General features: G+C 37.2%; 3 protein-coding genes across 3 annotated transcripts in view; 2 read left to right on the top strand and 1 right to left on the bottom strand.

Annotated features, from left to right (window-relative positions):
- Window positions 1–853: 853 nt before the first annotated feature.
- LOC140136844 (uncharacterized) lies at window positions 854–7,002 on the bottom strand. Its single transcript, XM_072158442.1, has 4 exons — window positions 6,880–7,002; window positions 3,888–4,011; window positions 3,018–3,095; window positions 854–1,617 (listed from the first exon to the last, which is right to left on the bottom strand). The coding sequence occupies exons 2-4, from the start codon at window positions 3,979–3,981 to the stop codon at window positions 1,400–1,402; spliced, it is 390 nt and encodes a 129-aa protein (XP_072014543.1). The 5' UTR covers window positions 3,982–4,011; window positions 6,880–7,002; the 3' UTR covers window positions 854–1,399.
- Window positions 7,003–7,385: 383 nt separating this feature from the next.
- The window catches only part of LOC140138342 (uncharacterized), a 54,790-nt gene continuing 36,589 nt past the window's right edge, over window positions 7,386–25,586 (top strand). The window contains 1 exon segment of the mRNA XM_072160248.1: window positions 7,386–7,465. The gene's annotated coding sequence lies outside the window, so the exon portion shown is untranslated.
- On the top strand, window positions 7,989–8,687 carry LOC140138340 (uncharacterized). The gene has a single exon (XM_072160246.1). The coding sequence runs from the start codon at window positions 7,989–7,991 to the stop codon at window positions 8,685–8,687; it is 699 nt and encodes a 232-aa protein (XP_072016347.1).

The following is a 25,586-nucleotide window of genomic DNA, read 5'->3' on the forward strand; positions in this document are numbered from 1 at the left end:
ATCACGCTGCGTGCCTCAATTTTCACCATCTTGCAGGTTATGCACCTACTGCCCATCTAGCGCCACCTGTAAAGAAAGTAAACATACTTAGGAGACCATTTTTGGACCATAATGTACATAAGGACCAGTGATTACACTGACAAAATTTCATCAATATAGCTCTTTTCCTTCTGGGTGATGTCAAAAACTTTTGGATACCCCCTCGTACATACCCAAGTCAAAGGGCAGGCAGATCCAGGATTTGTAAAAAGAGGGGTCAAGTGCCTAAATTGGGCAAAAGAGGGGGGCATTAGTGGCATGATTTAGCTATCAAAAGGGGTCGGCCCCATTGGTCCCCTCTGGATCCACCCAGATATTAATATTAACAGATTTTCAATTGCTAGCTTAGCTCACTCATGAAACTTTTTGACACCCACTTATATATGCATTTGCACATACTTTCCTGCTCTTGCCAGCTTTCTCACTCGTCTTTCAAATCTTCTTCCCCCCCCCCCAAAAAAAATCTTTTACATTGTGAAATTTGCATTGGTTTTGAACCTATATACAAATATATAACATATATACTCATGCCATGTGTTTTAGATTTTTCTATGCGAGCTGTCAACAGCTCCCCTTGAGGGTATATAAGGAGAGCTGTTCAAACCATTACCCTGGAATTTTTTAAGGAGAGTGGCCAAGCTGTTAAAGAGAGAGGGGCAAGCAAGGAGAGTTGTTCTACAATAATGTCTGATAGAGGACAACAAGAATACAAAAAGTGTAATTTTGAATTGGGTAAAACTAATAGATTTCAAGTATGGTTTACTGGTATTTAGTCGTAACTTGTGAATAAACTATTGGGTGAAGTCATAAAAACAGCTCCCTGATTGCAATTAAGGGGAGTGATTTATAGTTCACACTAAAAGCAGTTAAGGAGAGCTGTAGTTGAGCCACAGTCCCAGCTCTCCTCAAAACAAAAGGACTGAGAAACTATTGGGTGAAGTCATAAAAAACAGCTTCATTGATTGCAATTAAGGGGAGTGATTTATAATTCACACTAAAAGCAATTAAGGAGAGCTGTAGCCAAGTGACAGCTCCAGCTCTCCTTAAAACAAAAGGCCTGAGAAACTATTGGGTGAAGTCATAAAAACAGCTCCCCTGATTGTAATGAAGGGGAGTGATTTATAGTTCACACCAGAAGCAATTAAGGAGAGCTGTAACCAAGTGACAGCTCCAGCTCTCCTTAAAACAAAAGGCCTGAGAAACTATTGGGTGAAGTCATAAAAAACAGCTTCATTGATTGCAATTAAGGAGAGTGATTTAAAGTTCACACTAAAAGCAATTAAGGAGAGCTGTAGCCAAGTGACAGCTCCAGCTCTTCTCAAAAAACAAAAGGCCTGAGTACTTGAACACTCCATCACACTTATAACACTTTGATATAGTTTGCAGGGAATATACCCGTCTTGCCATTGACAGTGCCTTCCCACCAATCAAACTGTGTCTCTGTTCTTGTCAAGATAATAATATGATCGCCTTCCTTAAAGGATACATCACTAGGGAGTATGGCATCAAATGACTGTAGTGCGATTCCTGTCAGCCTTCCCTGCTGGGGTTGCATCCCAGATTCCCATGATGTCACTGCTGTATAATGATAATAATTAAGGTAAGATAAGATAAAGCAGTAAGAAAATGCTTGAAAGTGGTTTATTAATTAGCCTAGACTTTTCCAGTCGAGGGGCAGCCAAGGGCAACCCTGCCATGGAGGAGTGGGTATACTGATCCACCATTGAAGCATGTACGACATGGTCAACTCATCTGGGGTGGGCAAGAAGGGAGAAGGGGCCAAGGATTATGGGTGCAGCCCATCACTCAGAAGACCTGGCAGTCAGAATAGCCCACTAGTCAGAAAGTCTGAGTAGTGGGCTTCCTGAATAACAGACTTTCTGAATAGTGGGCTTTTTGTTGTATTTTATGTAAAAGTCCCGCTACTGACTGGCGGGTTTACCCAGAAGACCCGCTGCTCAGAATGCCCACTATTCATAATTCTGATAAGTGGGCTGTTTTAATCATTTGAAAGAACTGAGTTAGCCCTAATAGCTAATAACCCTAGCCCTAACCCTGAGAACTGGGTTTTCTGAGTGGCGGGTTGTCTGATTAATGGGTTTTCTGATTAGCGGGTCTTCTGGTCAGCGGGTCATTTTAAATGAAAACAAGCCCGCTATTCAGAATTCTGAATCGGACCTTCTGGGTGATGGGTTTTCTGAATAGTGGGTCTTCTGATTAATGGGTCTTGTGATCGAGTGACGGTTGCCCCCCAAGGGTTACAATTGGGGGGACTTCCTTCCCCCTGCCATACTGATTTATGCTATTGTTGAAAGCTATTGCAAATTAGGAAAATAACCACACTGAATTGAATGTTTAAAATGGTCATTTGATAACAGACAAATTTACCCCACAAAGGGCTCTGCAAAGATTATATCATTGAAGCTAAAAATTGATTGATTTTTGATCAACCAATTTATTGATCTACCCAGCTGCTGTGGAATTAGTAAGCAATCCAAAAAGATGATTATACCGTAACCACTCGGGTACACTCGGGAAATCGTAACCACTCGGGAAGTGATAAGCCCACCACCTAGATGGCAGATTTCACTTCAAAATGGGGGTGGGCTTATAACCGGGGAAGGGCTAGTGCTTGAATTTAAAAATAAGAACAATCACCCCCTATTTGTATATGCCCAATGTACCAGTAATTTCTATCATCTATGTGAATTTCTTAAAATTATAAGTGTGGAATGTTAATTATCAACTGATATTTGTTTATAATTGTTCTTAAATATGAGAGCAAAGCATTGATTTGATTTTTAAATCAATAAACTAAAAGAACTTGGCCAAAATTTAGTACTGGGCTTATACCTGAGTGCGCCCTTGTTCCCAGAGTATTTTGAAAAATAGGGGGTGGGCTTATAGCCGAAGGTGGGCTTATACCCGGGTGGTTGCGGTAATTAGGCTAATTGATTAATTTATTGATTGCTCTGTACCTGCTGTGGAATGTCTGTTACTGACATCGTTCTGGTTCACATCCACACCGTCTTTGACTGGTGATTTAGCTTTTTTATCTGTTGAGAAAAGAAAAATTTAAGAAAAAATTATTCTCAGCATGCATTTAATTAACTCTTTAGAACATCAGCGATGCAGCAATGCAAGGCAAAGACCTATTTTTTGTGTGTGTTTTTGGAAAAAAAAATCCATATCTTCAATATGAAAGGTCAAAATTTTCAATTAATCATCGGCTTTTCATCCCACCTACATACACCTTAAGTATAAATCATCAGATTTATAAAGTTTACTTCGAGTACTGTTAAAATATCAAAAATATCAATTTTTAATCATTTGCCATAAAATGTGTATTACATTGCGAATTTCAAAAAATCAAAATTATTTGATATCAGAAGGACATTCTTCATATTCAGAATGCAATTCGATGTCTGATGTGCTCTAATGTCCCACAATAAATACTGTCCAAACGTGTGCTAAATTGGGCTATTTTGTAACAAGATTTAAAACATTTTGGAAAAAATGACCCATCCATATACCAAAATTGGCCTAGAATTAGAAAAGGGAACATTGATATACCAGAAGGCCGAAATTGCCACGTACTGTGTACACCCCGGGCTCACTGACTCCTACACTGTTAAGCTGAATTCCTATAAATAAATCCTCCTTCTTCTTTGTAGTTTGAAATTAACTTTTAAATTAACAAGATACTTGAGTCATAATTGGCTGAGAAATCCTAGAAGTGTTAACTTTGATTTTCAATCCTTGAATTTGTAAATATCTTTAAAGCCTCAAACAATGGTGAACATGCAGCCATATGTCATTCTATTAAAGCAACGATTATTATGACTTGCCTTTGGAATTGGTTTTGAGGCTTAAATTACGGAATGTTAGACGAGAGAATGTACTGTTGGCTTTCTTCTTTCCTCCTGGCTCTGTTTCTGTCATTGTGATACTTGTATCAATGCTTCATTGAATCTGAAACACAAGGCATTAACATTTTATGACCAAGAAATTCACGATTGTATATTCAGGGGTGTGAGGGGCCATAGACCAAAAAAGAGGAAAATTACCGTACTGACTCGAGTATAGTCCCACCCCGTTTTTGGGTGAACATTTTTCAAAATTGGGGGGTGATGGGACTATACTTGAATTTCAAAAAGGAGAAGAAAATGGATACAAATTCAATGCATTTTGAAATCATTAATAGAGTATGACATGAGTACAAATTTATTCAAAACACATAGGCCTACATTTTTCTTTTCTTTTTTTTTTGAAGTCAACCAAGATTTATTCTAGCATTTAGCTCTAGGTCCAGTCCAGGGACACTCTCCAAATCCGGAAAAAAAAACTTGAAAAGAAAAAACTTTACTTGAAGGTGGGACTATACTCGCATCAGTACGGTACTTTAAAAAACTGAAAAGCAGCACAAATACCAAATATGGACTGAAAAAAAGAAAACATGTAAATTTTGGCAACCAAAAAAAGAGGAAATCAGCTGAAATGAGGAACCCTAGCTCACATCCCTGATACGTTTTAATTTTTTGCAAACATTTTTCATGAATGTTCCATTAATGTCTATTAAAAATGTTTTAACAATAACCATCTTGATTTTGTGACTTTCTGTCAACTTTATGACTTGAGCAGAAAAACATAAATGATGTCACATTTTCAGTGAATTGAAAAAAACAGAAGTCAGTTTTTTGTAACTGATCACTCAGTGTTAAATAAGATGTCCAACCGAAAATACGATAGCAAACATCTCTAGCATGGAATTTGTAATTATCGTGTGCAAATTCGAAGCTAGAGTTCTTATGGCCCTAAAAAATACTGGTACCGTAGCCGGAATATCTAACCCATTCATTATTGTAAATGTACAGGTGTACGTAGCTTCAAGTTCCTGAGCCTGCTTCCCAGAAAACTATAAATGAATCATTGAATGATCACCAGTGGCGTAACTATAGGTTGGTAGTGCCCGGGGCAAGAAACAAAATTGGTGCCCCTACACCCCCCCCAGAATATCTTTGATGCAGGCAATTGACAAATAAGCCCTACCACTAATTAATTTTGGTTATTTAGAAGTTGAATATCAGTCTTAAAATGGTCTTTCAATTGATTTTGTGCTAAAATGCGCGCGAAACTTTCGACTTTCATCACTTGGAGGGGCGCAGAATTGATGCTGAATTGGTCAATTTGGTGGCGTCCCCCTAAGCTTGCGAGTTATGCATGAATCATGATTATGTGTATTACACTGCTCCATAGGCCACTGTTGTAATTTCGTTCTGGTAAACCAGAACGAAGTTCAAATTTGACAATATTTTTGCTATTATAAAATGAATTAATCTGCAAAATTTTTTGGTACATATGTAGCCAGAGGTTTCCAGTCAGGGTCTTAGCTAGCCACCCGTCTGGCCGTCATTTCAGACGGCCAGTTTGCTCCTGGGACGGGCAAAATTAATGCCTTTGACAGATGCTATATTATAAATTGTATTGTGGGATAGGCTTTTACGACGGGAATTCATAACAATTAGTAGGTTTTTAAGCGGGTTGCCGTCGGACAAGTTTAGAACTGTCAAGCTTTACGTCAGGAGTAGCTCTGACTTCTTCAGGACAAAGTACCTAAGAATGAGACATGTAGACCGCCCCTTGTGGCAGTCTTCAGCAAACGGCTCTTTTCTGAGTCATCAGTAGACAAGGGGCGGTCTACATGTCTCATTCTTAGGTACTTTGTCCTGAAGAAGTCAGAGCTACTCCTGACTAAAGCTTGACAGTTCTAAACTTGTCCGACGGCGAACCCGCTAAAACCTACTAATTGTTATAAATTGTATGTTTTAAGAAGCTATTTGACCTTTTTAGTAGACCCAATTTGTAGAGCAAGGCCATATCAGTACATATTTGAAATCTTTGAACCCCCAATGGGCTAGTAGATGTCTGGTACAAAAAAAACAATGTATATGTTTTTAAAGGTCAAATTAGGACAGGCAATTTTATTCAAATGACGGGCAACCCTCAATTTCTAGCTAAGACCCTGTGGTATAAAAATCCCAACTTTTTTTTGAGAAAAGTGGGTGGGATGAGGCTGTGGATCACGAAATGCCTAGTACAAGGAACTTATACGATGTCCTCATTCACAAACTGATACTATCTGTCCATCGTATAAGGTTATTACCGTACGGAAACTGGTTGAAGGAATATTACACAGTCAAGAATAGGCTCCATCATTTTTTTGTTCTGATCCCTCCCAGTCTTCCAAAACAAAACATCAAAAGCGTTGCACATTTACTTACTTAAGACTGTCCTTTTTCATATAACGCAGACAAAGTAGGGCCAAGCTACCTAGAAATGGTCAAATTTTGGCAAGAAATATCTCTCTGTAATCCTATGTAAGTCCCATAATCACATCGTTATCGGCGATCGCGATTTTTTTTTTCTGCAGTTTCGCTGGCACCCAGTAGCGTCATGCATGTGACGTGACACAGCTAAAATAATCGACCGGAAATCGGGGATCATTAAAACGTCAACCAATTTCAAAACACAGAAAGCAGTAAACTTAATGGCGAGCGGTCCGAATTTTGAGCCATACAAGTTTACGTGGTGAACTACGAAATGCCCTTTTAATAATTGATATAGCTTTCATTAATCAGGCTGACTCAGTGACTGTTCACAACTTCGTATTAAATATTATAATATTATAAATAGATCAATACATGAATTACATGGATCGAATCCATGGGTTCCTACAGTCACACATTCGATGGGTGTATACATGAATACGGTATTATGATATTGAATCCAGGAACGAACACACAAAATTTATATAGACAAGAAAACACGAGATCCGCTTACACTAGTTACAGTTTATTTGGCCATTGACGCTGTGATATACTTGGTATACTGCTATAGTGCCATCCAGTAGTGCAATTTGCAAATCCTGCTAGCAAGTTAATAGTTTTCGCTCCCTGGTCTAAACTTTTGGTACACTACTGGGTCTTGCTCCTGGTTTGTTTACATTTTGCAACACGGAAGCGATTCAACAGGTGCGGCGCTGTTTGATGATCCGTTGTCCAACAGAAAACGGTTCTCAACCACCTCGAGTTCCATAAAAGATTGCTATACGCGGCAGCGCATCGGAAAGTTCTTGCTGATCCCAGTTCGTAGTTTTAGTTACAGCTGCTTGAAAATGTAATTATTTATAGTATACAAGAAGCATTTTTTTATTTCAATCTTTTAAAACACAGTATTATTAAATAATTTTAAATTTTGTGACATATTTGTGAGAAGAAGATATGATTATATTTTAAAATATAAAAACGCGTAACCTGCTATCTCTAAACATACCAATCAATTATAAACAAATATGGCGACGAAGTAGTGAAGATAGCATTTCCGTTGCCAGGTGGATTAATTAAAGGAAAATGAACTCAAAATGCAGGTAAGTACGGTACTGATATCAAAATATAACTAAGCACAAGTAAACTAATGTGTGGAACCAATATTGCATGTATTTTCGCGGTATTTCGTGCCATAAAAGGATGCCAAAATATGTGCACCTGTTGCTGTTCAGTAGCTCAATACTTGTCTGACATGTCTAGTCCGAATAATCAGACCCACCGTTACTGGCTGACCAACCGTTACCAGGCCGTAGTTGTTGATGGGGAAAGTTCGTCCAATGCGTCTGTGTGTTCTGGAGTCCCTCAAGGCACCGTGTTAGGTCCACTCCTCTTCATCTTGTTCATTAACGACATTGTTGACAATATATCATCCTCCATCAGACTATTTGCCGATGATTGCCTGTTATATCGCCAGATACAATCCGAGAGTGATGCTGCACTACTGCAAGAGGATTTGAACACCTTGACAAATTGGTCCCTAGACTGGCAGATGAAATTCAACCCTGCCAAGTGCTCTCTACTCCGGATCACCAAAAAGCGCCCAGCATCAAGTCAATTTACAACATGATGGGAGCTGACCTTCAACAAGTTGAGAACCACCCATATCTTGGTGTCGAGCTTACATCTAATCTAGACTGGGGACTACACATAAAGAACATAGCAGGCAAAGCTCAGCGATCACTCAACTTCTTACAGCGTAACCTGTACAAGTGTCCTGAGCAGATCAAACAACAAGCCTACTTCTCCATAGTTAGACCAGTACTGGAATATTCAGGCACCATCTGGGATCCACACTACCAGAAGCACATTTCAACCCTTGAGGCAGTCCAGCGGAACGCAGCTCGCTTTGTGAAGAGGAATTACCAGCGTACAGCCAGTGTTACCCAGATGCTTCAGGAGTTGAAATGGCCTTCACTTCAGGACAGAAGAACCATCTCACGCCTTACAATGCTCCACAAGATCAACTCTGGAGATTCACCACTCACAGTTCCAGGGAAGTTCCAACCAGTGAACACAGACAGGCCAGTTACTCGCAGCCATAGACCTGACCAATTCATCAACTATCCAGCCAGAACAGAGCTCTACAAGAACAGCTTCTACCCACGGACCATCAGGCAGTGGAATCTACTCCCAGCCAGTGTCATCACTCAATCAACATCAGCCAAATCCTTCAACACAAATGCATGGAAGTACATGAACGACCACAAGGCACAGCTGTACATGGGCAGGCCAGCCGGACGCTCCACCTCTGCAAGCATCTAAACTTCACTCCAGTCACTGTATATTTGCGCACCCCTTTTTATTGGTTATCTGCACCCTCAGTTGTTTTGTGTGTAAGAAGTTGAGATGTAACCGGAAGTCTGGATATCTATACCGCCTGGTCCTGTCCAGTATTACCTTAGAAGTAGAAGTAGAACAAAATATTAATTTCTGACATGATCATGTACACAAGCGGCTAGGGGACGCAGGGGTAACCTTGTCAATCAATGGTTATTCTATTGTCCACCAAAGTTAAGCTTATGACATCACCAATACGTTTATATCCATGATCAATCCAATCGATAGGCAATTATCCCCAGGCAGAGGACCCAAGTTTAACGTGTGCGCATAAACCAGCATGAGGTTAAATAATTATAAAATATTACAATTTGAAACGAAATAAAAATTTATAATAATAATGAAAAATCAATTATAAATAATGATAATTATAATAACTTTTATGTTAAATCATTGACCATTTATAATATAAAGCTGTCTATATTAAAGAGTCTGAAAGGCCATCTCGGCAAACAAAACATTTTTGGGTTTTGATTTTGGTAAAAACGTTTTAATAACATTAAATGTCCGGTTAAATAAAGGTCATGAAAACATTTTAAAATGTTTGGTATGGAAGCACACTACAAAAATATTTTTTAAATGTTTTCATAATGTTATTGAAAAATATTTTCTGCAAACATTTTTTGCCAAATATTTTGTCACCACTTTAAATAAATAATTATATGTTTGAGAATATTTGCAGTAAATCAAAAAATGTTTTTGAATGTTATGAAAAAGTTTTATTCCCTTTATATACCCTTTATAACCAGACATTTAAACATTTTCTAACCTTAATAATAATAATAATAATAATGCATTTATAATGCGCCATCTACAATGTATCTAGACAACCTATTCCGAGGCGCAAACATTGAACAATTAAAAATTAACACACAATTATAAAAACAGTCACATATAGAAGTCAATTGTCATAAGCAATCTTAAACAGATGAGTTTTTAAAGTCTTTTTTAAAATATCAAGTGAATCACATATACGCAGATTTAAAGGAAGCAAGTTCCAAAGTGCAGGTGCACAAGCATAGAAGGCCCGGTCGCCAAATGATGAAGAAGTCCGTGGAACTGAAAGAAGACATTTATCCGATGATCTCAGGTTTCGTGATGGAATATAAAAATTGATAAGTTCACTGATATAAGAAGGTGCCATGTCATGGAGCGCTTTCCAGGTGAGAAGAAGGAGTTTGAAATGAATGCGATACCTTTTGCGAATGATGTCAAAAACTCGAAAACATTTTGTGTTTGCTGGGATAATTCAACATAATTCAAAATTGAATAACACAATATATAAATAATAACAAAAATAATATTGCAAAACTATAATACTAATAAATATGTATTAGGCCTATACTCAAAAGACGATTCTTATTTGTATTAACAATTTGAGAATTATTAAAGTGCTTAGTTTTAACCAAATAAAAAAACACAAAGCGCATTTTAATATAATAATTTTTTCTGCTAAATTGAATTGGTATTTGTATTCAAGTTAGGCCTACATTTTATGACAAGCTATAGTATATAGTCATGCTGTTCGTATGGATATTTATAATGTATAACGTTACTTAATTCATATTTAGGCCTATGATAATGATAAAAAAAAAATGTTTTAATTTCTTTAATAAAAAAAAATCTTATATACCTTATATTCTTATAATATTATCATTATTTTGTTTATATTTTTAATATCTTTAAAAAAAAATCATATTCATAAAGAATAAATTGTTGAGTCTGAATCCAGGTATAGCTGAATCACCTCGTAAAGTACTAAAGTGCGCCGCCATAGCTTAATTCCATGATCCTACTTTTATCGATACATATATCAATCACTTATCGGATTAAGTATTGAACACAATAGATGAAGTATTTGATTGACAAGGTTACCCCTGCGTCCCCTAGCCGCTTGTTCATGTACTGGGTCTGAACTGTTTCCATATGAAATCTTGATGGCAAATTGGACAATAGAAGCACATGGTTCTACGTGACAGCTTTTTAATCCCTATTCAGGTTACGTGAATCACGCTATTGTGGACCATCCTTCTGATACTTGAGTGTTTGGACGAAGCGTTACAACGGGTTTTTTACCTCTCTGTTTGTAAACAAACCAGGAGGTCGAAATCGTCCTCCTCGCCGAATACGAAAGTCAGCGTAATAGTACGGCACTAGTCTGAGTTGTGTTTACTGTCAATGACTGTGTTAGTTCAGTTCCAATAATTGAAACTCCCGGCTCCGACCGGGAGTTCCAACAGGTGCTGTGTATAGTATGTATTTAATGTGCATTCACATGCATACTTAGCCGTCGGTGCGAAGAAATCGTTGCTCCAAAAATGATTACAAATGGGAAATGTGTTTTTTGCAATCATTTTTGGAGCAACAATTTCGGCATTCCTTTACTTGGGGTTTTTATTTTTACATGTAATAGCTGCCTTCTGGAGGGTTAGGGTTATAACACTGTACTTCCACAAGCATGCAAGGCAGCTATAACATGTGGCAATAAAACCCCCTAAAGTAAAGAAACACCGTTAATTATTGTCAATATCATGATATTAATATTTCGCGACATTCATAATGAAAACAATTAACACTCAAGACACCCTATCATGCCTATGCCTGGCACCTGCTACAACTTGAGAACAAGTCCTCAAATGTTCGAAATTTGTATAATAAAATTAGTAATTCTTGGCCAAACTGGAACACTGTGAAAGCTAGTGGCTCCGCGATAAACACACGCGAATATAGCGAGGTACAGAAGAAAGTATGCACGCGCCTTACACTGCGTACACACTTAGTACACTATATGGATGCAACGCGCATGTTCCAGTTTGGCTAAGAATTTAATTTGATTATAGTTACTACAACCAGTGACAACTGGTGTTAGTCCCAGAGTATAAATGCAGTATGAGAACTGACAACATCTACATATTTACATTGGGTATATGTCAGGCTCATTTAAACATCCAAATGATTATGATAGAGTTCGATCTTTGAGCTTCCTAGTTAATTCTAGGACTAGTCTTGTGTGACTTTTTAATCTTGTGTATAATTTAGCCCGAGGCACTCACACCTTCGTCACTACGATTTCCACTGTCCTTCTCTATACGAAGGTCTGAGGCTCCTAGGCATATATCTGGGTCAGGGTACACAGTATCCAATCTTTTTAAACAAAATATCACTTTTTACCGTTCCTCACATGAATAAGAGTAAGACTTAACAAAACATATTTGGTGCATATTTGAAAAATTTGGGTACATTTGAAGGTGTAAAAATTACCAAATTTGTGACCGTATCGATCGTCACCCTAACAAAAGTTAATGTCTCATAGTGGTATTAACACGGTCATGACGGTGGCGAGGAAATTGCATTTTTTTTTTGCTGTGAAATGCTGATTTGATGAAAAAAGGAGATATGCAGGGTGAACCGTTTGAAACTGCGATATGAGTTCAGTGCGGCTGCCTCCACGGGTGCCCCGCTTTTTCAAAAGTACTGAAGTCATGGCCCTATGGTGAGGAAGGAACCAATAGGGCCATGATTTGTCGGGCTAGAGCATAATGTGTGGGCCTCTGCAACATAGTACAGTTGAGTTTAGTCCGAGATTGCTCAGACTGATGATATTCTCCAATATTGGGACGTTGCCCTCCAACTTCGTAGGAAAGCCTCCAGTCCAGACTGACGATGATGCACAAGATTGTAAATGATCAGGTGGCCATACCGGCGTCAAAGTTCTTACAGCCAGCCCACCGCCCAACCCGTCTGTAGAATACAAAAGCGTTAATAGACCGTACGCCCAAAAGAACTGCTTCAATCAGTTCTTCTTTCCACGTACCGTACCATTGCTGAATGGAACTATATTCCAGAACACATTATAATTAACATAGCAAGTCTAGACACAGACTTACAGCATAGAGTTACAGCATATCTAGACAAAAAAAACAACTAGCAAACCCTCAATGTACGGACCGCACCCACTTAGGCAGCCAGCCATGTAGGGAGTTGTTTACACACCCAAATTTGTAAATACACACCCAGTTTTTGCCCACATGGCCTATACTTTGTACACAAATCTTAAATTTACACACCCAGTTTTTTGAATTTACACACCCAAACCTTCAAATCCTGCTCTGACCTCAGAGAGGAGTTGCAGAGTATCTCTTCAAAAAGTCAGGAAGTGTTGAGAGTATCTTCCAGATCTCTGATTTTTTTTCATTTTCTGACAGATTTCAATTTCCGCTTTTTTTATAACAATTATCAAAAATCAAATAGTGTCTGTGTACTTCCGATAGCAATAAAAACTACTGAGAAATGAGATTAATGATGCTTAGCTTTGAAAGGTCATGAAACGCAGTTCATAACATCATCGCAATATTCTTTGATTCCATGAGCGTACTCATTGTGTAATATGTTTGTTTAGAACTGCGCCTATCGGAATGATGTTAAATGGCGCTGCGGTCTCTGTGGGAAAATACACGAATTTTAGTAAGCGATTTTCTATCCAAATCAGCCATCGGAAGTTTCATAAAAATCATATGGAATTAAGATTTACCATTTATGCAATGAAGTTGCAAGCTTATAATCTACAATTTTTGCTGGTGAAATATGCATGAATAGCATTGAATTTGTACTTTAGTTTGGTAGGCAAGGCTTATATTAAGCAGGCACCCAGGCTCTTTTTACCCCATGGTTGCCAGGTTTTGGCTCCTGGTGTGTCCAATATTTTACACTACAAACTATAGGACCAGGAGCCATCTTTTGGACCAGGAGCTCATTTTAGCTCCTGGTCCAAGCATACTTAATATAAGGCATGTTGGTAGGTAAATTTTCTGATTTTTTTTAAAAAACGTACTCACAGGCTTGCTTTTTTTAAATATAAATCTAGATGATAGTACAATCCTAAAGTACACATTCTAAACAGCAATCCAAATACTGTAACCACCCAGGTATAAGCCCACCTTCGGCTATAAGCCCACCCCCTATTTTTCAAAACATTCTGGGAACAAGGGTGCACTCAAGTATAAGCCCGGCAGTACTAAATTTTGGCCAAGTTCTTAAATCAAATCAATGCTTTGCTCTCATATTTAAGAACAAATATGAAAAAATATCAGTTGATAATTAACATTCTATACTTAAGTTGATAATTAACATTCTATACTTAATATAATTTAAGAAATTGACATAGATGATAGAAATTACTGGGCATATACAAATGCGGGGTGATTGTTCTTATTTTTAAATTCAAGCACTAGCCCTTCCCCGGTTATAAGCCCACTCCCATTTTTGAAGTGAAATCTGCCATCTAGGGGGGTGGGCTTATACCTGAGTGGTTATGGTACTATTTTCGGTCTTTCATTATCGCAAAATAACAAGAAAAACATTCTCAATACGTAACACGGAAGTGAAGACTAGATGGCGATTTTGGGCTAAATTTGAACTTGTGTACCATAGAAAATCATCCGAACGACATGGAAAATATGTGAATTTTTTTTAATCAATCATGAAATATTAATCTCACTTTTGGTACAATTACCGAATAGGGTGCAACTCGTTAGTCTTGAGTTCAGTCCTCGTTTACGGAGTTTAGGGCAAGGGTTGGGGGTAATCACTCCTCGGCCTACCTAAAAGCTTTCTTCTTGGGTCATAGAGCGTGTTTCATAGAATCGTGCATCGTAGGCCTAGAATTAATGCTAGAATGGATTGTTTAATGGTTGATTACTGCTAAATAATCACTTTTCTTTGTTATATTTTGCAAATCAACAGAAAAGTTTGGCATTTTACACAGTTTTTCACTATTTTGTGGCATTAACAAATTTCTGTGAGCAAACCCCGAATTTCGTGAATTTTTCTGTTTTTCCGTAATAAGAAATTGTGGCTTTACATAATAGTTTGGACTTGTTATGTTGCCCAGGCTGTTATTAAGGTTTTTGTCATGTCGTCCGTCCAATTTACCTGTTGATTAACAGCCATTTTGCCAGATTTTGCTCAATCAACGGCAAATTACAGCTTTGGTCTGTTTCTACAGAAAATCTACCCGCTTCGTCAACGGCAAAAACCTACTCCAACAAGGTTTCTGTTGGCGTTGCAAAAAGGCGTTGCAAAAAAGGCGTTGGAGGCTGTTTCCACAGGAGTGATTAACGGTTCCATACCGTTTCCAAAATGGTATTTGGCTCTGCAGAAACACGCTCTTATTGCTGACCAACCTGCTGGCCATGCTGGGTCAAGGAACCCTGTGTTTTTCATAACAGTGATGTTCTAGCCTTTGTGCGGAGTGGAGCAGGCTAGAGGAATTCAGCTAAGTTGAGTGTAGAGAGCCAAGGCTTATATTTTGATCGAGAAATCTATCCACTATCCACGATGACATGATAGTTACTGTGTGGATAAAAGATAGAGTGTGGAACATAATTACTTCAGTCAGTCAATCATCACCAATTTTCAAACATATTAAAATAATTCTTTGTGAAGTTTAATGTTACTGAAAATTATTTTGATGATCTGTATCTTCAGAATAAAGTTTACTAATTTTTAAGAGGTTAACAGTGAAAAGTGGGGGGTGTCCCCTGAATCCCACCAGGGTCCCAAAGGTGGCCCAACCTGTTACATGCTGGGCTCGCTTTGCTTGCTTGCATTGGATAATGGTTCTCCAGTTTCATTACATTGTAGAAAGAATATCCATTTGAGAATGTATAGTCTCATATGCCATATATAATGCAAGCGCAGCAAGTAGGAAAATATATATACTTATGTGTTCCCGTACTGAAATTCCTAAGTCTTTTTAGAGGGAGTGATTTATTTGAAATGCGTTCCATAAATGTGTGCCAAAAGCTGCTTGCCCCCTCTCTTTGGCTTCTCTCCCCCCCCCCCAATTTTACATTCTCAAAATTTTCTTGGAGGAAAACAAAAACATTTAAATCAACCACAAATGTTACTTCCTAGCATTTGATTCATATTCTTTTTTTTTCTTCTAGTTTTTTCCCAAATGTACAAAAATGCATTTAGTGCCAAACACTGTGATTTATTCCACAAATAGTGCAATTGCGTATTTGTCGGAGCTCTAAGAATGTGGCGATTTCCAGGTAAACAACAAATCTTTTTAAAAGAGTATCACATGCTGTCGTTGTTTATGGTAGGGTATTCTAAAAGATAGCCGGTTTTTTTTGACACCCTGTATTTATTGGTTGTTTGACTTTTTAATGTACTTCATTTTTATCATAAATATTTAAAAATAAATGAGAAAAGGGCAATTTCATTTTATGGGCATCAGTGACAACATGAAATTTTAATGGGCATCATTTTGTACCTCATATTGATCACAGTGCCAATTCTATTGGGCCATAATGGAATGATCAATAGTTTCAAGCCTTTGAACTTTTTAACCAATTTGTATGATCACTGGGTTGCCATTTCTTAGGCCATGCCAAAGCAAGGAAGGAAAGTTCACCAATAAAATCTGTGTACATTTTGTCACATTTAAAATGCTCCCCTTTTTTATTCAAATCGGTATAACTTGGGAAAATAAAGCATAATTATAATGTTGAATGAGGTATCAAAATGAATAACAAAAAATTATCCATCCATGCATCTATTGATTTACTTCATTTTGGTAAATTTGGTTTAGTGTCTGTATTTTGAGCTTTGTTTTAAAGGTTAGGGGGTCAGATTTTGTTTGTATTGTGTTTTGTATCTCACATTGAGTCCTGTACCAAAATATCCAATTTCGGATTTTGAGGTGAATTGCACTAGCTGTTTTGATATTAGAAGTAAAAACGTATCACAATGGCCCATGTAGAACTCTGTGTGTGGTATTCCACATTTGGGGATGAGGCTGTCACTTTTTCATTCATAACATCTAAATGGAGTATATTTTAGTCCTAAAAATTCGCTGGGATTATGAAAAAATATGAGCTTACTTCTGATGCCACAATCTCCATTTTGAACTAAAGTGGGGACAAGAGGCTGTCATTCAGGTCATCCGTCTTTAAGTATTCTGACCCGGAGGGTGAGGGGCACTATACATCAAAGTGGGTCTTTGGGAGCTGACAGCGTACCGGTAAAAGGGTGTCTTTTGGAGCTGTGAACAAGTAAAATTGGGACTTTTGGAGCTGCGAACGGTCAAAATCAAGGGTCTTTCTTGGTTTTTTGGTTGAAAATCGCTTGAAAAAAACAACAGAAATATGAGGAATAAGCAAGTTTTGGGTCTTTTAGAGCTGAAATTATTAAAATCAGGGGTGTTTTGGAGCTCTATTTTGGTCAAATATAAGGGGTCTTTCGGAGCTGCGAAATCCAAAAAGGGGGTCTCTCTGGGAGCATACCCAATTACCCATGGTCGTTTGTGTTAAGTGCCCCCGGGATTCTGACACTTTGTATGAAATTGTGTGAAGTGATATTGTGGCAACTCTGATGCTGATTGAACCCTGTGTATATTTTATTTGCTCAAGTTTGTTTGGTCAACATTGGTCATTTCATTGTTTGCACTTAGTTTGCTCTTCTCACTCAGTGACCTACCATTCTGCAGAGCCTAGACCAATTGTGTAAATTACTTCCGAATGAATGAACTTGGCTCCACAGAGTGATTCAGAGAAGTGTTACCACACTATATGAGTTTGTACAACTAAATTTAGATGATCTCATACACATCTTCGAAAATCGTGACATTTAACATGTTTACAGTTACTGAACTTCAAACTGCAATCCAAATCCTTGTGTTATCCTATGGAATCATGATTCAAGGGATATCTTATGTGTGGCCATCACAGGAAAGTGCCACTGATCACACATTGTTTGTCCCTTTTTTGGACCCTAAGACCCATTTTAGCCTGATCCCATTCTTACCCAATTCCCCCCCCCCAAAAAAAATATATAGTGATAAAATTATATTAGGAATTTTTCAGCTCCACAATTATGAAGTTGCTCCAAATGGGCCTGTAAAGCCCTTAATTTCAGTACTACATGCTCCTACTTTAACCCCACCACTACCCGTTGTCATATTCAGTAGCATCGCCAGTGGGGGCAGGGGGTAAGGGTGTCCATGTGACAAAAATGTATGAGAAAAGTGCCACCTCTGACGTGACATCAAAAGAAAGAGAAAATCTGGAAGGCAAAAGAAAATAAGGGGGCAAGGAGCCAACCACATTTTGGTTAGAAGATTGGTCAGACAGTTTTCCTAAAGAGTTTTACTACATGTAGCTAGTAGTAGAACTGACCAACGTGATACTTTTGCCAAATTTTCAATCAAGTAATATAAAATAGTAATAAATCTGAAATAATAAAACACAAACTGCACAGTGCTCAACAAAAGCTAACAAACTGAGCAATAACAGCATTCAAGTTGGCTTTTGCAACTGAATTTCTAGCGACTTGTAAACATCCACATAGGATGTAAACACAAACATGAGATGGCAACACTGCTCACCCAGGGTCCAACAGTAAAAGTTCACTTGAGCTCAGTTTTCATCCATTGAACATCATTGATGAAATCCATCCAGATGATCAGCTTTGTGAATGCATAATACTGGATAAAACTCTTGAAAGTTTTACACAAATTGATTCCTACAACACTTGAGAAATTATCTCCAGCTGTGTAGCATACAGGTAAGATAGGTTAAATAGTTTAATCATGGATTTTTAGCAACTTTAGAGAAAAATATAATGGTGACTTAAACATGGAAGCTCAAATCCAGCTGTAGGCATGAAGGAGATATTGCATTTGCATATAACTGAATTGCTTCATACTCCACAAAACTTACTTGAAGCAGTTGAGCAAATTCTATAAATGTGTGTTATGAACTGGAAAATGATTTGAAAAGAAAAGTTATGTAGAATATTTGTGAGATTAATAAGATGTTACTTGATACTCCTCAATTTGGATAGGTGTAATGAGATTGTGGTTTTGCAAAGATGTTTTCTGGTTTCAAAGTTTTAAATGGAGTACAGAGTATATGAGAGGGATGGGGTACATCCATGTATACTATCATACGAACATCATTCTCAGCTTCACAGTGATGCCAGTTTCCGGAATGTATGTGTTTTCCTGATTTTTATAATTGCGGTATTAATTATTATATTACCGTATTATTATTTTTTTTGGTCATTTGGAGAGTCCCTGGACCTATGTGCTACATCATTTGTGGTTGATTTTAATCAAATTTGGGAGAAAAAAAATCAATTTTGTATCTAAAAAGGACCTCTATGCACGATATGACTCGCAATTTAATATCTGCATTATTTTCAGAATTTGTTTTGGCATCTCTGGTTTCAGAATTGCTCCTGAGATAAATAGAATTACATTGTACATTATGAAACTGAAATATGACATAGCTGGTACTGGGTATTTTGTGTTTCAAGTGCATTTTTTTGCTCAAACTCTCTGTTTTGCATAAAACAATGAAAATGTTTGTTTTATTTATTTATTTATTTTTTAATTGATTTGGTTTTGACCTTAAATACATTGTTTTTCGCAAAGTATGTTGTATTGAAAATATTACAAAGACTTTTGTTTTGTGCATTCTGTTCAGAAGGAGATGTGTAAACTTTAACCTGTGTGGAATGTTTAACCTAGAATTCACAGCTTGAATTATAAACTGAAATAAATACTACATGGTCGGTTGTGCAGAAATGTGAAGTGTAGATGAAAACTACTACTACTAGTACAATGGTATATATAGGCCTACGATACTACAAATGTGGAGTTGTGGACACTATAAAATGAATATCATAACATGGATCCAAGGGTAAAAATAAGTGGGAGACGGGAGCTGTTTGGCCCCCCAGAAACCGTGAAATGGCCCCTGGTCCCATCTAAATTTTAAGCTGACCAGGGCTGGGGACACTTTTGTTCAGAAACTGGCCCCTGGTCACTGTACCCAAAAATTCAATTCCATAGTCATTGATGCATTATGAACTTATCCAGAACAAATATTGGCCCCTTGTTGATTAGAAGTGGCCCCTGATTCCATGTTGAAAGAAGTGGACCAGGGGCCATTTTGTGTAAAAAGGAGCCCCTGGTTCATCATTTCTTATTTTCACCCTTGCATGGATCTCCTGTATATTATGATTTATTCTTACTACTTGATTTGCCACATGTTAGTGCCAGAATTTAATGCAATTTGCAAGCTTCATTTCATTGAGAAAGGATAATATCTTCAATGAAAGACAAAACCAAATTTTGTATCAAGTGTTTTGTAATGTTTACAACTGCTTCAAAATATCAAGAAGTAATATTATACTATTTACTAGGAATGGGATTGTCACAAATTTTTATTGTGAATTGTACTTTGTCCTTCAGCTGTTGGATACACCATTACCTATTTTTTCTACCATTGTCATTCCTTCTATTATCAATTTTTACCATCTATTTTTGGAATCATGATGACAGGACAAAGAGATAGAATGATTGACAGGAACTTATACAAAAGTTAATTACTTGCAATTAAGCTATAGTACTAAATATTATGGCCATAAAACTGAAGGGTTTGTTTACAGATGAGATTGATGTCTCTGGCTGAAGAGAAACATCATATCATGTATGTATAGACCCTGAAAAAAGTATGCTCACAGCTACTCCCTATTCCAGAAAAATACAGAACTAGTTATTTTGAATTAAGAAAATATTATCCTGTTTTGCCAAATGAAACATAACTAAATGATAATCCTTTAGTTAGTCCTAACTAGCAATAAAAGTCAAATTTTAATATTTAGCTAATTTTTGGAAATAGGTCCAAAAACATGCGTTTTTAGGGTGTTCGGGTTTTTTCGTATGCTGTGATCAATCAAGCCCAAAGACTTGTACTTAGACTAATTTCAATTTATGCATTCTAAATTTTAGAAAAGACATGTTTCATTCTTATAACCAACCATTTGATTAAAATTACACAAAAAAGTGAAAATTAGAGCAAAATTTCGGCATATACTCAAGATTTTGAATGCTTAGACTTGTTCCAAGTCTGATTTTTGTGACTCGATTGTCAGAAAACATGCCGAAAATGCATGTTTTTGATTAAATGAATGATTAGGATGGAGCTGTTTCATTTGGCAGAACATGATAATATTTTTTTAATCCCCAAAATTTAGTTCTGTATTTTTCTGGAATGGGGAGTAGTACATTTTGTAATATTCAGAAACAAGCCAGTTCTTGCTTTTCTATGGGAACACATCTCTTTTTCCAAGGGAACACATTCTCATTTATGCCTCACCAAGATTAATGTCTCGCATTTTGAAATTGTAATCGGATGATATAAAATAGATGAATATTTAAGCCTCATTTCTTTAGATTTTGAGTAGGCAATAAAAGTAACAAAAATAGAATAAATCTTATTCAAATTCTAAGGTCATCAAATTTGAACACCAGATTAATTATTTTCTGCCTCAGCAGCAACACAAATGAAATTTAGAAGCTGTGTTCTATTTTTCTTTTGACTGTGGGATAGGCCTAGGATTTTAGGCCAAGTAAAATTAAAAAAACATGTGTCACGTCCGGCTTTCTGAAAAAAAGGAGGAGGAGGGGTTTTTTATCGCAAAATCAGTGTAACCCATAATTAGAGCTGTTTTAGCGTACCGGGTACACAATAATGCCTGGAAAAAGCTGGAGGTCTTTTTTTATTTTGTTGTTCCGACAGGTAGACCTCTCTAATGATCTCAAAACCTTCAAAAAGTGTTTCTTGTAGCAAGGCTATAGAGAGCTACTTCCTAGAAATATTTTAAAATTTTATAACTGAATTTCAAAAAATAAAAATATGATTGAAGAAACCTCAAAAAAGGAAGTGGAAGGGGACGTGAAACATGTTATTTTTTTATTTGGTTGAGGCATTGCGGTCGACGCTTTGCGTCGAGAACCGCACCGGTCGGGAACCGCAAAATTCTAGTTTTAGTTGGTCTTTCAGTTCTTAGTAGGTCTGTGATGTAATATACGTATGTTGTATGCACAGCGCTACTGAGTATATTAAATGTCATGCAGTAATACTAGTTTTGGACATTTTAACCCAATTATATGATTTTATGGAATTGAAATGAGGTCCATGGTTACTTTTTCCAGCTGTAAGGTAAAGGAAAAGACTAAAAGAGCAGTTTCATTGTTATTTAAAATTGAATATAAAACCCATTGAAAGAAATTTTAATTTTCACTTCAGCTGTGCAAATTGGTTAATTAGATATTTAGGAGAACCTTTTGTTTCCCAGTCGTACATGTTACAATGTGGTCATTATTAATTTAATATTACAAAAGCTATGGATATAAAAATCATGGTGGTTTGTGAATAGGTCATTTACCTTTAGTCAATGAGCATTTTGTTGTTGCCAATATTCTGTGAAGAGCAAAATGTTCACATGTATGACAATTTCACACATTTTGTAGTGTACAATTTTGGAGGAAAATGCACATGAATACTTAATTTTGCAATTGATATTTAAAATTTATTTTATGTGAAAAATTCATAATTGCAAAAAGAAAAAAAGTGTTCTTTCTCAATTAAAAAATCTTATTCCTCAAAAATATTGGGGTTTTAGGCAATTGCTAAGACAAGTGAGATTTCATTTGTTTGTTCATAGTAAGTTTGCAAACAATGTCAAGGTGTTACTTGTTAGGGGCATTGTCCTCAGCAGCCAATAATATTTGCTTGTGAATTGATTGTTTGACTGTGGTGTGATTTGTGCAGGAAAATTAGCACCAACATTTTTATGCCTCCACCGGAGGTATTATGTTTCCTGGTTGTCCGTCCATCCATCCGTCCATCCATCCATCCATCCGTCCATCTGTCCGTCCGTCCGTCCGAGCTTGCGGGTGCAATATCTCGGAACTGATAAGATGTACAGTGATGCAATTTGGTGGAGGGATGGTCATGGGCGGGCTTCAAATTCCAGTAGGTTTGGTTAGTGGGTCAAGGTCACCCAAGGTCATCTAGGGGTCATCTGAGGTCAAATTAGCAAAAAACGTCGTATGGGCATGAACTTTGGTGGGTACTGTAAACATTTAGAACCAAATTTTTTGAGGGTCATTTTGGGGTCATCCGGGGTCACCCAGGGGTCATCTGAGGTCAAATAACTTAAAACTGTCATATGGGCATGAACCGTGGTGGGTACTGTAAACATTTAGAACCAAATTTTCTGAGGGTCATTTTGGGGTCATCCGGGGTCACCCAGGGGTCATCTGAGGTCAAATAACTTAAAACTGTCGTATGGGCATGAAACTTGGTGGGTACAGTCAACATTTAGAGTCAAATTTTTGGACGGTCATTTTGGGGTCACCAGGGGTCATCTGAGGTCAAATAACTTAAAACTGTCGTATGGGCATGAAACTTGGTGGGTACAGTCAACATATAAAGGTCATTTTTGGCCTTACATTCCACTCGGATAGTATCAAAATACTTCCTTGCTTCTGATACCAAAATCAAACCATTTTGATGAAGAAAAAATGGGTCAAGGATCTTTCATTTGTTACACTGTCATCTAGAGATGGCCAGTTCCTAGTGAAATTGCACCAGTTAAAATGATACGCGTCAAGGTGGAGGCATTGCGGCCGACGCTTTGCGTCGAGAACCGCGCAAGTCGAGAACCGCTCTAGTTTTACACAGTGATTGAACCATAAAGTATACACAGTGCAAATTGTATGTGATTTTTTTCTTGGAAGAAGAGATGGATCTGTATTCTGTAACTTTACGCTTTTACTGGTTCATTGGTTGTTCAGGGACATAGAACTCTAAAGGATTAGGATTTAGCTATGTTTCATCTGGCAAAACAAGGTAAGGCCTAAAAAAATTGTTTGATGGGCATAACCCAACCTACCCTAAAATTAGGCCAGTCAGTAGACTTTTTTTTGCACAAAAAATAAATCAATAAACAAAGGAAATAAAAATTTAAATTAAAAAAAAAAAAAAAAAAAAGATCCAAGGCCTTTATCAAACGCAATTTACAGCTTTAAAAGTTGCATTGGTAACTTTTTATCACAGAGAATGTCCTTGAATATACTATATTACGCCAATCCAACAATTTTTTTAGGCCTAATATAGGTAATATTTCTTGAATAAAAAAAATTAGTGTTGTATTTTCTGGAATAGAGAGTCTGGGCCAGACAGGGTCTAATTCTGCATAAAACCGGGCAAAGTTATTTCTATAGATCTGCTGCGCATTCAAATTGCATTGTATTGCATCGTAATTTCATTTGTGTCTATGCTAATTATGTTTACACAACATGAACTCACATGTTTTCAAGCAAATTCGCCGATAATAGGTGATCAAAAGCGATCGGAATGTTACAAAAGTACAGATCGCATTCAGCTTACTTCATATGAGATGATCTTTGGAAAAATACGGCATAATTTGTCTTGGTGTTTGCGGAATGCCATGTAGTAAAATATTAATACGTTGCGGCAATTCATGATTGACAACTAACAATCGGCGTGTCCTTCGTATCCTCCACTGTCAATTTCTTATCCACTCACTAATCCTCACAAAAGCTTTGTGTTGATTTCGTAATGTGTGGAGGCAAATTGCAATAAGTACAATGAAATAATGAGTAGGGCGGGCTCCGGTATGGTTTCTTCTTCATCTTACGTAACAGTATTGTTCTCCAAAAAACCCGGAAGCTTGTCGTTTGGAGCTCTAGCTGAAATACAGCAAGATAATGTAAGATAGTAAATGTAAACCTGTATTTTAGCTAGAGTATCTCGAGCTAGTCTGGGCTGGCATCTTTAGGCTTCCAAGTTTCTCTCATGAATTTCTGTGATTTGAGCTCAACTCCTTGCTTGTCATACATGTATAATGCAGTTTGTTGGAGCACAGATGCTGCTTTCCAATGTATTATTGGAGGTAACAGTATTGGGTTGAATTTGAACCAAACTTAGATATTTTATTCCGTCGTCTTATTATACTACACAATGGTTGGTAAACACCCATATTGTATGACATCTAACACTAGCAAGACTTGCATACATGTGTAAAGGCTTTTGTGATTATTACAATATCAGAATCAATATTCACAAATAGACAGAGGAGGTTTACGCAAACATACGATTCTCAAGCCATTGACATACATTCATGTGTAGAAAGTCATGACTCACAAACAGAGGAATATGGAATCAATAAGTGTTGCAAATGTGGCCTATTACGGCTGTTAGGTTTATGAAGGTATGCCTTGGAGGATGATTGATTTGGATTGAGAAACAGATTCTGAAACTTTGAATGTTATGATTAAAAATACTATGTTGTAAAAAATCAATGGAGACTAGTATGAGTGATTTGGGAGTAGACAGGATGTTGAAGTAGGATACAGCCATGTATGGATCAATGGTAATTTATATTATAAGACCAGATTTAGAAACTCATTATTAATTCATTGTGCGTCATTATAAAATATGCAAATTTATGTTAGCTGCTTTTTTTAACACACCCAAATAAATAAGTTTTTTTTTTCAATGATTTGTTTTTGAGGGTCAGATACACATTGTTTTGCTATGTTTATATCCTGTTTAGGGTCCTGTATGGCCAACCACATTTGGTCAGTGATGCCAACGCCGCGCCTTAAGCGCACAATTGGGCTACTTGGCGATCACTTTCCGCTACTCAAAAAAGCATGCTGCTACTTGTCTAAAATTGGGCTACTTTTGCCAGTCTCAGGCCGCCGCACTAATTTGATGTATTTTCCTTTCAATTTAGCCGATTTATAAAGGTTTTGAGTCTTTGAAGCTCCAAATTGAAATTACAATGGGTTTTGTGTCCATTTATTGATCGGTCAGTAACTTCCCAGTAAGTACCGGAAGTTTCAAAGTCAAGTGCTTTTCCGCCCAATTGGGTGTTTTGCGTTCTAAATTCAGGCAAATACGCCCAAATATCCGGTATTGGGCGCTTTTTTAAATG

This window comes from Amphiura filiformis, chromosome 17, assembly GCF_039555335.1.
Source record: "Amphiura filiformis chromosome 17, Afil_fr2py, whole genome shotgun sequence".
Taxonomy (NCBI): domain Eukaryota; kingdom Metazoa; phylum Echinodermata; class Ophiuroidea; order Amphilepidida; family Amphiuridae; genus Amphiura; species Amphiura filiformis.